The sequence below is a fragment of the Ricinus communis genome, chromosome 9, assembly GCF_019578655.1.
Source record: "Ricinus communis isolate WT05 ecotype wild-type chromosome 9, ASM1957865v1, whole genome shotgun sequence".
Taxonomy (NCBI): Eukaryota; Viridiplantae; Streptophyta; class Magnoliopsida; order Malpighiales; family Euphorbiaceae; genus Ricinus; species Ricinus communis.
In genome coordinates, this window is record NC_063264.1 from 23,535,494 (window position 1) to 23,549,831 (window position 14,338).

At 33.9% G+C, this 14,338-nt stretch overlaps 1 protein-coding gene and 1 non-coding gene across 2 annotated transcripts; one reads left to right on the top strand and one right to left on the bottom strand.

Moving 5' to 3' along the window:
- Positions 1–1,325: 1,325 nt before the first annotated feature.
- Positions 1,326–12,615, bottom strand: LOC8286293 (importin-5). Its single transcript, XM_048379614.1, has 20 exons — positions 11,204–12,615; positions 10,714–10,917; positions 8,450–8,554; positions 8,279–8,344; positions 7,995–8,159; positions 7,645–7,719; positions 6,988–7,142; positions 6,370–6,505; positions 6,208–6,277; positions 5,984–6,111; positions 5,820–5,876; positions 5,468–5,653; positions 5,289–5,381; positions 4,400–4,485; positions 4,248–4,314; positions 4,109–4,175; positions 3,872–4,008; positions 3,599–3,690; positions 3,412–3,478; positions 1,326–1,990 (listed from the first exon to the last, which is right to left on the bottom strand). The coding sequence occupies exons 1-20, from the start codon at positions 12,464–12,466 to the stop codon at positions 1,829–1,831; spliced, it is 3,381 nt and encodes a 1,126-aa protein (XP_048235571.1). The 5' UTR covers positions 12,467–12,615; the 3' UTR covers positions 1,326–1,828.
- A 781-nt stretch (positions 12,616–13,396) lies between these two features.
- On the top strand, positions 13,397–13,503 carry LOC112536749. The gene has a single exon (XR_003080709.1). It is a non-coding gene; the product is annotated as a small nucleolar RNA R71 (small nucleolar RNA).
- Positions 13,504–14,338: the final 835 nt, after the last annotated feature.

Here is a 14,338-nt window from a genome sequence, read left to right on the forward strand (position 1 = left end):
AAAACCCTAAAAGAAACAATTCCAATAAATTAATTAATTTAATTTTCTTTTTTGGTTTTTAATGGAATCGAATCGAGCATAGTGGGACTCCATGGAATCTCCACTCTCAAATATCAAACAATCCAATATGAATTATCTCCCCCAAATACATATTTGGATATATAAATTTTTCTATTTAGCCATTTAATATCTTAATTTTTAATATAATTTAATAAATATTTAAATTTTCTTAATATTTTTTGACATGTAATTTTATTCACTACATCCCCTGTGTTGCTTATAAATATTTTGAATATTATCAGAAAATAAATTTTAATATTTTTTAATTTAAATCAAATATTAAAAGTAACTGAAATTATAAAAATAAAATTCAAACATATATTATATTAAGTGTGTAAATATGTGTTCTGCTAATTAGTTTATTATTTGTGGGCAAAACAAAAGTATAAATGACATTTTTTGCAGTCTCTAAATTTCAGTTTATATACCAAAGTCCCTTACATTTCCGTTTTAATAACATTGATAACTATAAGTTTTTATATTAATAAAATATTCATTAAGTTTAAACTTTTTTTATTATATAATTATTTAATAAGTTGAATTCGAACTTAGCTCATAATAAATGAAGTTATTTATAAGTCAAACTCGAGCTATTCGCAAATTCAGTAATTTTGGAACAAGATGAGATCGAGCTTGAATACAAGAGCTCGGCTTGTTAAAATTCAGCTCGACATGATTCAATTGCAGCCCTCCATATGCACAACAATCAAGCAAAACTAACTTTACTGAAACTAAATTAAAGTAAATATAATTTTATAATGCAAACCGAAAGTTAAGAACAGCAAGAAAAACGCATCTAAAGTCCCAAGACACTGAAAAACTTATAACATTTTTCAGTAGAAACAAGGCAAAGCATCAACCCTCATCGATCGATGACCATATCTTATTACCCAACAAATGAACCAAAAGACAAGAAAATAAACAGGGAGAAGGGTAAGATGGGACAATTGGGAAACTAATAATAATAGGAAAACAGTATGACGTGCTTAAATTTCGAACCCATGAGACATAAAATCAGGCCTACAAACAGTATGAAAGCGATTTGATGGCAGAATATTCTGTCGGGAAATTCCGTATGACTTGGAGGACATTGTCCAGCTAAAAGGCCTTTGGAAAAAATTTTCCAAGCCGAACTAACTTCAACTGAAAAATATACGCATTTAACTTTTTAACAATTTTCGAATACAATAGAAGTGGCAAAGATCTAAAGAACGGGAATAAGAAGGGAAGGATCAATGAGTCCAATCATTTTCAACAATAGAAAATGACTCAAAATCACAAATACAATGAAAGAATCACATTCAAAATTTCAATCCATACAATAACCACAATCAGGAAGTTTGTATGAAAAGGAAAAAGAACCATAATGGACCAAAACTGCGACAAGAATTGCCTCACTGACAACCCTCAAACCTCACGCGCCAACCCAAAAATGAAATAAGAAATATGAAACCAAACCACAAATGCCTACACTTTTCTTTTCTTCCTCATCGACTTGATTGGAGAACAACTATAAATTAACACTTATAAATAATATACACATTCTACAAAAAAAAAAAAAAAAAAGGATTTCACTTCAATCGCAATGATGATGGGCTTTCACACTCTATAAAACTTGATGCGAGGTTGCTGCAGAATTTCGTGCAAAAACAAATGATGGGAGAACCATCTTATGCAAAAGAATGGGGGGGTAATAAATAGTACTCTCACTCGTAGAGACTGGAGTTTGCATCTTTCCCAGAGCCAGTATGACGCCTACTGCCAGCCACTATGAGGAGAGAATCGATTGTAATGCCATTTGTTGCTGTGGATGCAACAATGACCAAGTTGAAGCCAATGTTGCTGGGGGTAAAGTCTGCTGAAGGTGCCTCAACAGGTTAACCATTCGGCTTGCAGTTTGTTCTGTTGCCAGATCCTTACCACAAAGAACCTACAATTAAAGCAACCAGCATAAGAAATTAATTTCCAGGCAGATTTAAAATAAATATTTAAACTGTCCAATTCAGAATGTAAATTATTTTAGCAGCATGCCCAAATTAGTCAGCAAACATAGTATACTTTGCATATAGAGAGACCGTGTAAAATTCAGCAGCGCTAAAGGCATTAACATATGAGCAGCAATAATTTGAAAAGCCAGCAAGTCAATGAACCAGGAAAGCATCCAATGATCAGAACTTAAACTGGAGCTGAAAAGCATGTACTTTCACCTTAAATTTATATATTATTCAAGATCATATATCTAACAAGAGAATTATGTAATAATTGCACAAACAAATAGGAGAAAGCAAACCATTAATGATAAAGACTCATATTTTCTTTAGCAGATGAAAAGCTTTAAAAATAATATATTAAGGGTCCAACTTTTCTGTTTCGTTTTTAGCCATTTTGTTATCACTTAAAAGTAAAGCCAGTTGACCATATGAATAGAAGCACTAAGTAGACACCACCCATTTATATTAGGACTGTATAACTGAAGCAGCCCCATAAAGACAAAAAGAGTTTGCAAAAGCAACAAGTAGACCAATGAACTTGTGCCCATATATGTTTAATTTTGAAGCTAACATACATTAATTGTTTGATGCCTCGTAAGAGAGCAAAAAGTAGTGCATACGGCTAGCACCAATTCACACTTCCATTGAATAGTCAAGTCTTCCAGTTATAGACCAGCATAATTTTTTTATCATTTGAAATGTTTAGATTTTATACTTGAACAGTTAAATAGACAGAAGAGGAAACAACAGTAGATATGGTGATAGGAGCCCGCAATCAAGGGGTCTAACATTGAGGAAAAAGGCAGAGTTATTGATATACTTAAATAATGTGGTCAAGAGTTCAAGCAATGAACTGTGCAGTTTTGGCAGATGATTGTGCAGCTTAAGAAAGCATATTGCCACCTGACTGAAAATGCCCAAGTCACCCAGCTAGAACCAGATAGGCTAACCAGTTTAATTTGAAGGCTTAGGAGTAGCTGTAGGAGTGGCAAACAATCAACTACCACAGCTCAGTTGGACCAGCCATCAAATCCAGATTTTAGAAAATACATTGATTAGAATGTAGAGATTCAGATGGCACATGCAGACACATATCTTTGTCCCAGAACCAACTTAATATACAGATGAAGCATAGGACAATATAATATGGTTAGCGAGACATGGTTCTCATACTCAAAACTCTGGTATACATTGGATCAGATGTGAAAAAAAGGATTTTCAGATTTTAGCTTAGTTTTGGAACAATAACTCAGCCTCATACTAGCAAGAAGCTTTGAGATAACACAGCAGACCTACTTGCAACATTTTGACATTAACAAATAGTAAAGGTGTTAAATTAACTTATGAATGATTAACTAACCTCAGCAAATACTGAGACAATTTTTGGAAGATACTGATTGTTGGGACCCAAAAGTTCACTGTCCGACCTGCAGATGCATGCAAGACGCACGTTAATTACTACTGAATGTTAAGATGAAATGAAAAACAAACTAACTACAAAGAAAAAGAAACAAGAAGAAACAGCATAAACAACCTAAAGTTCTCACCTCTCCACCATTGAACAAAGCTGTTCATGAACAACTTTTGCTTCAATTAAATCACCTGTTATTGGCAAACAGTTTAACCATGCTGGAACAATCTGCCAAACATAAGGGTGGTTAGAAATTGCAGGGAAGCTTCCATACATAATGGGTATGTTACTATAATACCATTCTCACTTTCTACTAATAGAGACATTACTCTTTAGAGTCTCGTGCCTATACATCATAGATATCCTCTAAGAACATAATATAGTTTACTAAATGATAAACAAGTAGTACCTGAGCTGAATTTATACTTTCACGATGGAACTGACAAATTTTCCCTAAAGCAGAAACAGCATTATCATATGCCATGACATTTTCAGATTGCTTAGCATTGGGATGTTGAATCACAACATTTAGTCTCGAAAGGGCCTCTGGAAAAGCCAATAACAAATGTTAACTTGCATAAAACAGAAAATCAACTCTTTCACTTCCAAAAGTAGAAGAAACAGATCCAGTATGCAGGCAATTTACCGCCAACAAGAGGTTTAAATACTGATCCACCAAACTCGGCACAAACTCCAAGTCCATATACAGCTGCCTGAAAAATTATTAACTTGATGAGTATCAACAATCTGAGGGATATAATGACTAGAGCTTAGTTAGTACAAACCTGTCGAACATCTGGGTTTTCATCGTTGCAAGCCTCTAATAGGAATGGAAGATACGTATCATAGTATCTGTACCAACAGCAAAGGAGAAATTAGAATCAAACAAGTGTTTTCAGCAAAAATCATTAACTACATAACATGATTTCAAACTTACTTAAGAGCTGTCTCACGACATTGCTCTGCAACATCATCAAAAATGCAAATTGCAATCCTTCTTTCTTCAGCAGTCTTATCCTTGCCCTAGATAATAAAACGGATCAGGCTAATAGCTCATAAACAAGACAGAAAGGAATATACTGAAGTGCCAATTTGGACTGAATCAGATGTTACTTGGTATTGCATATGTTCAAACAAGTTCAGACCTTTACCTATTAAAATTCACAAGTAATAGAAAAATATACTCCTCCAAATTCAACAGCAATGACATTGCAAATTATAAATGCTCCTTTAAAAAACAATACCAACAACTTGAATACAGAATTAAATAACAAGACTAGCTGTATTCTGAAATGAACATATAAACAGATCTGGTTGATAAAGTTGTTTGTTAAGGAAATATAATATGAGAAACTTCCATGTCAAAGTACAGATTACATTTAGTTGCATGATTAATGAAGAATGGAACAAGTATGAGCTCAAAAAGGTTTTCCCACATTAAACTACCAAATTCGCCATAAAACACACCAAACTCAGAAAACAAGATGTAAAGCAATTGCATAAACCTCATGCTGTTACCAAAAGAGTTTATATATGAGCAAGTTTCTGCTCATAAGTTACAAGACAGAATCTTAGTCTGTGCTGATAAGTTATAAGAGCACATAAACAAAATCTTTAGAAAGTGACAAGTAGAATAACAAGATTCCATATTAGTAACTCCTAGTAACTTACAAAAGCTGGCCTTAATATAACATCCAGCCAATAATAAGTGAACATTCTAATCAACCTAAATCTACTATGCAAAAGATGCTATAACAGTCGAGTTTTACACCACAAAAGCAGACAAAGAAAAGATAATTAAGTTGTATGTTTGTGGCAAAACTTACCCACATAGGAGTTAGATAGGTCGATAGCTCATCAAAGAAAGGCAAGAAAGAGGCTTTAAATGTTTTGATTAAAGTTCCCAGGATTTCACCCACCTGGAACAGAAATTAGCATTGAGATAAGAAAACTAATATCATAGAGATTATCAATTAACAAACTAATCAATCTGTCAGATGCAAACTTGGTCAAAAACTTCTTCCTCTTGCTCGTTTTCTTCTTTAATCAACTCTCCCTCCTCAGCATCAAAATCTTCAGCTTTGGCTCTGTCTGCTCTCTCTTTTTTCCTGCTAGAACTAGCTGTGATCACTTGTTTTATCTCATCCACAATTGATCGCACCTGACCTTCATCAACAAGTGTTCCAGATATCTGCAAGAAATAGATTACAAAATTTGCCAGATAAATTCAGAGATCTCACAACATATCACAAGGGAAAAAATACATACAGACAATTTCTGAAAATTAATTCTATAGTAACTACATGAGACAAACAAAAAAAATTACAGAATTTAACCTCATAATAAAAATGACAAACCTGTAAGCACTCATTTAATGCATCCAACATATTCGCACAAATCTCAGTATCGGGTTCCTGCAACCAAATTGCAATTCAGAAACTTCATCGCCCACAATATGAATCACATTCGCTGTAAAATTATGCATTGTGCCAACAACCATACAAATAGACATTAAATTGACCTTATGTAATGCTTCAACCAGAGCTGGAATAATATAGTCAGACAACTGCTTTACATAAGACTCATTGCGACCTTGAGACAGCCCCTTCTCTACAGCTAACTTTGCAGAACGCAGTAGCTCCGGCATGGCTAGAAACAGGTCCAGTGACTCCGGTGAGGACGTAACGCCCAATGTAGGGACAAAGAGAGAAAAGAAAAAAAAAATGCAATTAATTAACTTGATACCTGAAACAGCTGCTTTCCTAACTTCTTCATGAAAGTAAAATTTCAGAAGGGGGACGAGGGTTGGGGCAACCTGCAAGCAAAAAGTTCCATCTAATCATTATCATATTACTGGAAACGTTAAGGAATTAAATTATTATTTGTGTCTTTTCCACAGAAACAAACCTGATCAATCCATGGAAAGAACCCTTCCTTAAGCTCATCCGCATAGCAGCACAACATGTTACAAGCAGTTGCTTTTTCTTCCAACACACTGGTCTTGATCCCTATCCTTTTGTCTCCAAGGGTAATGGTCTCCATACTGTAACATAGCTACAGCTATCAGTAGAATGTCAAATATTTCATGCAACACAATCATGAGTGCATGTGTTTCCATAGGCGTGCATTACAAGCGTGATCTAGTGCTCCTTCATGCATATGCACACATGAGCATTAAGTGTCAGGGTTAGTTTGTAAGAGAGAGAGAGTGAGAGAAGAGAGAGAGAGAGAGAGAGAGAGAGGGGGTAGAAAGCTAAGAGAAAAGATGTCAGACTACAGAATTTGGCAAAATTGTCTAAGCAAAAATATATTACAATAAAATGAAGGGTACAAGAAAAAAAAGTTCCTTAAAGGGGAAATCCAAAGCCTTGAGTGTGATTGAAAAGTTAATTCATGCAAATAAAAGTAACAAATTAGGTTTAAAAGGGAAAAGAAAGAGCCACATGAACAGAAAATATAGAAACATATCAATGCATGTATATATTTCATAACAGATAAGTCATGTTTCCCAACGAGAGTTAGTACCTTTCATCATCTGAATCATCAATATCATTATCAGAATCTGCTGATGTAATTGTTACATCTGGCTTGAGTTGTGCAGACTGAAGCAAAGGTGGCATGACAACAGCCATGTATGGAAGAAAATCTTGTCCCAAACACTTGCAAAGTCTGGCCCATGCCTACACCGTTTCAAATTAAAAATCATGAGATGACAAAAGCTAGCAAACATTAAGGACCTATAGAAAACTTTTCAAATGAAAACAGAAAATAGAACTTTGTGTTTACTTGTGTTATTTTTCTAAAATGAAAATAGAAAACAATTTTTTTAAGTTTTCATAATTATGACTAAATTTTGAAAAATGTTTGAAAACAACTTTGATATGTTTTCTATGTTTTTCTTTTTCTTTATATAAGAAGTCATTTGTTTTCAAATGAAAATAAAGAGTTTTTCACTTCATTTATTCTAAGTTTACCCTTTATACTAAAAATATTACCTAAATAGAATAGAAAAAAGTTTTTTATAAAATAAACATGTTTTACAAATATTACATTAATTTTCTATGAAAATGAAAATTTTCCTTAAAAACTAGAAAATAAAAAGGAAAAGAATTCTCTAAAAGTAAACAGACCCTAATAGTTCATCAATTTCATGCACATATTTTCTAGAGATAAAAGGCATACTTGTAGCATGTAACTTGTTGTTGGATCATCTGTCTCCATTTGAGATCCTTGCAAAGACATCAGGACCTCCATAACCTTGAAAAAGAAAAACCAGAAAACAAAATAAAAATAAGTCCTGCCGTAAGTTACCGAAAACTAAGATAACATAATCAGAATAAAGCAGTAAGAATACAACTAATACAAGAAAGAAATTATAAGAAGTCAATGAGACCTTCTCATTTGCACTGAGGTAAAAAATAATTTCATATTATGGAGATGTCATGTCCCCATGTGAAAGAATACAGGTTGAAAGTATGCAGTGGAAAATTGCTCAAGTAGTAATACTCCCATGTCTTTGATTCATAACATACCTGCTTAGCATCCTCTCTAAACTTATCCTTCCCAACAGCCATCCCAACTAGACTGATGCACTCCATGGATTTGGCACGAAGCATACGGTTAGACTTGTCTGTTGCATTCACTAAAATAGTTTTCAGGTACGGCATAACAGCATCATAGTATTTCTGAAAGTGCTCCTGCAATACCAGAATTTGTTACATCAAGTCTACCCTAACACAAATAATAATAGTATAATAGTCACCATAATAACAATAATGTTAATAGTTATAATAACAAAAATAAATTCATGAATTACCTGAGATGAATCAGCAACCGAAGCCAAGGCAGTTAAAGCTCCCTCTTGCACCATTTGTTTTCCATTCTGCAGTGCACATATACATTATTAAGATAGAAGATTTCTACTTCAGTTAAGGCATGTGTACTTGGATGATTAAAAAATGTGATTTCAATTCTTTTCTTGGCATACCTGTAGCAGTACAAGCAATTTGCTTACTATTCCATCTAAATAGGGTGTTAAAATCTCTGGAGTACAGTTCTCACTGAAGTTGAGCACTGCTGAAGCAGTATGTGCCTGTCACAAAAGAATACAATTAGTAATTCATTGATGCAGAGAAATCATAATAATAGGAAGAGAGCAAGAAGTTAATAACATAAGTAAGATAACCGTGAAAACCAGAATGCAGAATAATTAGCAGAATAAGCAAAATCAACCATAGTACTAATAAAGCAATAATTATCTTGGTGCATAATAGGACAATTAGAAGCCTGTGCAGCTCTATTTATCTTTACTCATTCCAACTGTGGAATCAAAAATTATTTTCAGAAGAAATATATCATCTTGTATACGTGGAAATAAGAACTTTCGTACCTGGAGCTGAAATTTGCCTAATGGAATACCGAATGCAGCAGACACTAATAAGAGGCAGTGGCCCTTTACCGACCATAGCATGTGAATTCATGCAATAAAATGTGCGAGTCGGATCCACCAAAACAAGCACCATCTCTTTGATTGTAAAATAAAAGTTCAATAGCTCAACAGAATAAAACATCCAACTAGGCAATGTAATAGGATGCAGCTTCAATCAAGTAGCCAGTTAAAAGTAAAGATTAATAGACACTATAGACATAGCTAAACAGGCATTTGGTACTTTTGCACAATATATGTGAATTGTCCTCGTTAAAATTTGAAAAGGACATGCGCATCTCTCCTTTTGAGTGGCAGCTTGTTCTGAAGAATAGCTGAACACTCCTCATTCATTCAGCCAAAATTCAAAAACTTCAAAGGTAGATATAGTAAATGTATAAATTAGGAAGGCTCACAAAACTAAATTGCTAGGACTAATGTTAAGAAAAAAAAGTGATAGAAAAAAAAAACAAAACGCAGATACCACTCGATTATTACCAGTTTTAATCGAATACCTCAACTTAAGATACTTTGAGCCCTTTTTCCAAGATAATAGAATATGCCATTAAAAAAGCTAATGAAACATTCTCTACATGCCATCACAAGAACGGCTAAATTATGGATTTTCCTTTTTTTTATTGTTTTGAAGTCTTCACTAATTTCCAGTAAAAATGGATAAAGGGTCTGAACAGCTAAAAAACAGAAGTGGTGAGAAAGTCCACGAGTTCACCTGACAAACTAAGATATAGACATATACATTTTAATAATTAGAAGCTCATTTTCTATTATTGACACATCATCCTTATATCATAGTGCAAGTTCTCAGAACTGTCGACTCTGCATGTTTGCATTGTACCATAACCATGTTTCCTAGTTGACCTCAATAGGTTGCTTGTAACATGATTTAAGCTCTCTTTATTCTGAAAGGACAGACTGTCAACATAATAAAAGCCCCCATCTCAATTGCATGTATGAAAAATCAAATCCCAGGACCAAAATTTATAAGCTCATTTTCTACTTCATGAACCGCTTGTACAGTACATGCAATCGCTGCAAGAGGCGCAAGAACACTTGTGTGGCTAGAATATGCCACTCACTAATACACGTAGACTCCAAAAGAAAGACAAGGCTTGTTGTATGACTCACTGGGTTAGGCTTATCGTTGGATGAACTGCATTGCCGATGTTGACTCCAAAAAAGAAAGGGTAGGTACAGCTAGTCCTTGAATAGCCAACCATCCATTGTAAAAGATGGATAGGTTCGATCTAAACTTACTAATAGGGGGGCTCCAAATGGAAGGATTTACTAAATGAATGGAGTTGTGCCAAAGGACCAAAACAGCTAGATGCAAGCATTTCTGTATTAAACCCTTTGTTTTTTTAAGCACTTCTTATTGCCAAGTTACCTATAAGATAATAAGAAGATACGGCATTCAACCAGAATATACTCGGGAAAGTTAGATAAGATGAATAAGTCAGAAGACAAATAACCTTTAAACAAGAAAACAGAAGGTATTGAAATTTCTAAAGGTAGATGCAGAAAATGGGATATGGAATGGTGCCCCGTGTCCACATGAGTGTCTGTGGATACATGCAATGCTAGGAAAATGTACTCAGAAAGTTATTCACCTGTTCTATGCTAGCCAATTAATATATGTTAGTGAAATGACAGATTAAATGAGCACAAAACCAAACATAGAATAAGGTAATGAATCATAATGACTTGCATCAAATGAAGCAAAAAATTTTACTTTCAAAACTTCTATGCTATATATAGAATTGATAACTCAGGAAAGTACAAGGTGATAGCAGCAAGCAGTAACTAACCTGTACTCGAGGATTCTGGAAATCATCCATTGCAGAAGCCAGTGCTGGCAATATCCTTTGATGGTATTGGTTTTGCAAATCTGGACCCAAATCTGTAGACAGCTGGCCAATTGCATTAATAGCTGCCCATCTCACACGAGGATGGGGATCATGGAATGAGTTCAGAACCATTGACACTACATGTTCCAGATTTTTTATCATTACCTAAGCAACAGTAAAAAGCAGAAATCATGAATACCACTGTGGTACAGCATTGCACTAGAAAACATCCTGAAGACAAATTTCTCAAGACTGAATAAATAATCTAGACAATGAATTATTGCTTATATGATATCCAATTAACTTGACAACAAAGACAATCAGATAAGTTGTTCAAAATTGACAATCAGTAGTTTCAGCAATAAGCAATATCCATAATTGAAAAACGAGAAATAAAACTACAAATGGCACCAAAGTAATATAATACCAAATAATATAGCATTTAATATACCTTAGAACAACCCTCAGCAATTTGAGCAAGAGCAATAAGAGCAGCATGGTGCTTCTGCCATTCAGGAGCAGCCAAATAAGCAGGCAACTGTTCAGACGCAACAGGAACAATGGTATTCCCACCCAATGAAATTGCCAACCTATCTAAACACTCTTGTCCAACACTATAATTACTTGTCTCGCCAGCATCTTCATCCTCATTTTCCGCACTATGCCAAGCAGGATCATCCTCAATATCCAACAGCATCCTCATTAGAATCGCAAACAACCTACTTATAAACTGTGGTAACTTCCTCATCATTCCAGGCGCTCTCTCCCTCGCCTCCGCCAAGGTAATCACAAACTCGATTGCCAAATGTCTAGTCCCTTCTTCTAAACTCTCTGCTTCGGCAATCTGCAACATGGAACCAACCACATCCACCAATTGCCTCCTCAAAAACCTCGGCTCAGTACCTGCTAATTCAATCAAAAGCTCTAAAGCCTCTTGAGCTGTAGCTTCATTACCATTATTTAAAGCCTCAGTCAAGGTTCTCATCATAGCAGGCAACAAATCCTGAAACCTATCTCGATCAGCGGAGCTAGTCAAACACTGAATAAAATTAATCACAGCATTCAAAGCAGCAATTTTAACATCAAAACTCGGCGATGAACCCAAACACTGTAAAAACACAGTATGCAAGTCCTTAATAAAAGGAATCAAACTCTCACCAATATACTGAGACAACTGCGCAAAAATCAGAAAAGCTGATTCTTGCAATTTCGCAGAATCAGACGACACACAATTAAACATAAACGGCAATAATTCAGGCCAACCATTATCAGGTAAAATATTAGCAGCAAGCTCAGAAACGGTGTCGCATAGCTTTTTCAAAATAGACTTGGTCGATTCATGTTGAATAGAAGTTAAGAGGATAGATTTAATCGAAGATTGAGTAGCGAGAGAGAGGCGTGGCCAGAGATAAGACGAAGAATCGGTGTCGACGACCACGTGATTGTCACGTGTGAGAAGCTTACGGAGGAGGACGGCAGACATGGCACGTGCGTCGACGTGAGGGGAGAATTGTAAGAGGTGAGAGAGCTTTAGTGAAAGAGTGTTTGGATCTGTTTGTTTGCAGAGATTGAATAAGACTTCTGCTTGTGATCGTTGCTCGTTTGATGATGACATAAGCGATGAAATCAGGGTTTCGAATGGAGCTGAGTCTTGGCCGAGGATGGCAGCGAGCTGTGCTTGTTGGAGCTGGAGTTGCTGAGCTGACTCGTCCATGGCTGTAGGCTAGGGTTTGAGTGTTTTAGGGTTTGGATAGGTGGTGGCTCTCTCTTCTGTTTTTGTTTGTGTTTTGTGTTTTGTGTTTTTTTTTTTCTTTTTAGTGCGAGAAAGAGAGAATAGAGAGAAAGAGCGAAGGAGAAAAGAAAGAGAAAAGGGAATATAAGGAAACACTGATTAGGGCAAAGTAAGAGAGAGAGAGAGAGAGAAGGGATTAGCTGGAATTTGTGTGTAATGATTAATGTGTGTTCACTTTAGTTGGTGTTTTTTATTTTAAACCAAAAATAAAATAAAAAAGATTTTGCTTTATGTTTCTGAAAATTCACAAAACCAAAAGTATATTTTTGGGGCTTTTTCTAGTTTATTTTAAGATTTTAAAATATAAAATTTTATATTCGATAAATTTATATAATTTTAAATGATGTAATTTATTTAAAAGATGAAATTAAATGATCTAATAAAATATATGAAATGTGCTAAAAAAATTGTTATTATGGTGAAAATAATTAAAATAAATGCAAAATGATTATAGTATGCTACAAATATGAGGTACTTATAAACCCATATTATATATATGGTAGAAATATATGTTTATATGTTATTTAAATTTAATTATCTAATTTTATATAATATTAGTCAAAAAGAAAAAATATAGAGAAAAATATTCACAAATTGTTGTAGTAAGACATGTTATCAATGATCAAAATTGAGATGTGTGAACTATTATTTAATAAGGCTGAGCCGAAAATTACATGATGCAAAAAGGGATAAATTAAAATTTATATTATTTAAAGATTTTTTTTTATCATGGTGAAAATAATTAAAACAAATGCGAACAAATTGCAGGTATACTACGTGTGTGAAGTATTGATAGATCGATATTATTGTGTCAATCCATCATAAAATAATTGATTGATTATTAGGAGTGGAAATTCATAGTATGGCCATTGTAATAAAAGTGAATTGAAGCGGTTTTATGCTTCACGAAAAGATTTACCATTCTTTTAATAAAAATTAGAAATTTCAGCTTTTAATTCTTTTATCTTTTACTGTGAGTAAAATCTACTCATAAACTTTTGATAGATTTCATCTCAATTTTTCAAAGAATTAGAAGGCAAGGTCATTAACCAAGCATTTGCTCTTTCTTTCAATGAATAATGGAAACACCTCATTCTTAGTTGATTTTCATTTAGTCCAGATAATGGGAAAGTATGAACTATAGTATAAAACTCTCCAAAGAATGTTAATGCATCCTTATTATATATGCAATAAAACGAAAGCATATTAAAATGAATGCTCTTAAGTTCATAATTACTAGATGCATCATTTAGAACTATGCATGAAGTAGTGTTACTAATTATAGGTCGTGCATAATCTTTCATAGTCATTCGCCTTTCAGCTCCTATTTCTCTTAGTGGGTTTGTCATAATATCAATTTCTTATTTTGATTCTTCTTCTAGTTGTTTCCTGCAAAGCATATAAAACAAAAAAAAAATCTTATATTTGAAAAAAAAATTGAAAAAAGATTTACAAATAAAATAAAAATACATAAACAAAATAAATCACAAAACAAAAACAAACAAAATAAAAACACATAAACAAAATAAATCACAAAACACAAAACAAACTAATAAATATAAGACACTTTCGATGATGAATCAATATAATAAATTTGGACACAGTTCCCCGGCAACGATGCGAAAACTTGATGTATCTTTTTAGTACTCGCAAGTGCACAAACCGTTCTTATAGTGAGGGTAAGTTCACACGAGATCGATCTCTCAAGGAACTATGAGGTCACTTATTATAAAAATTAATTATTAACACAAAACAATAAAAATAAATCTAAACACTCTAAATCAGTATGTTGAG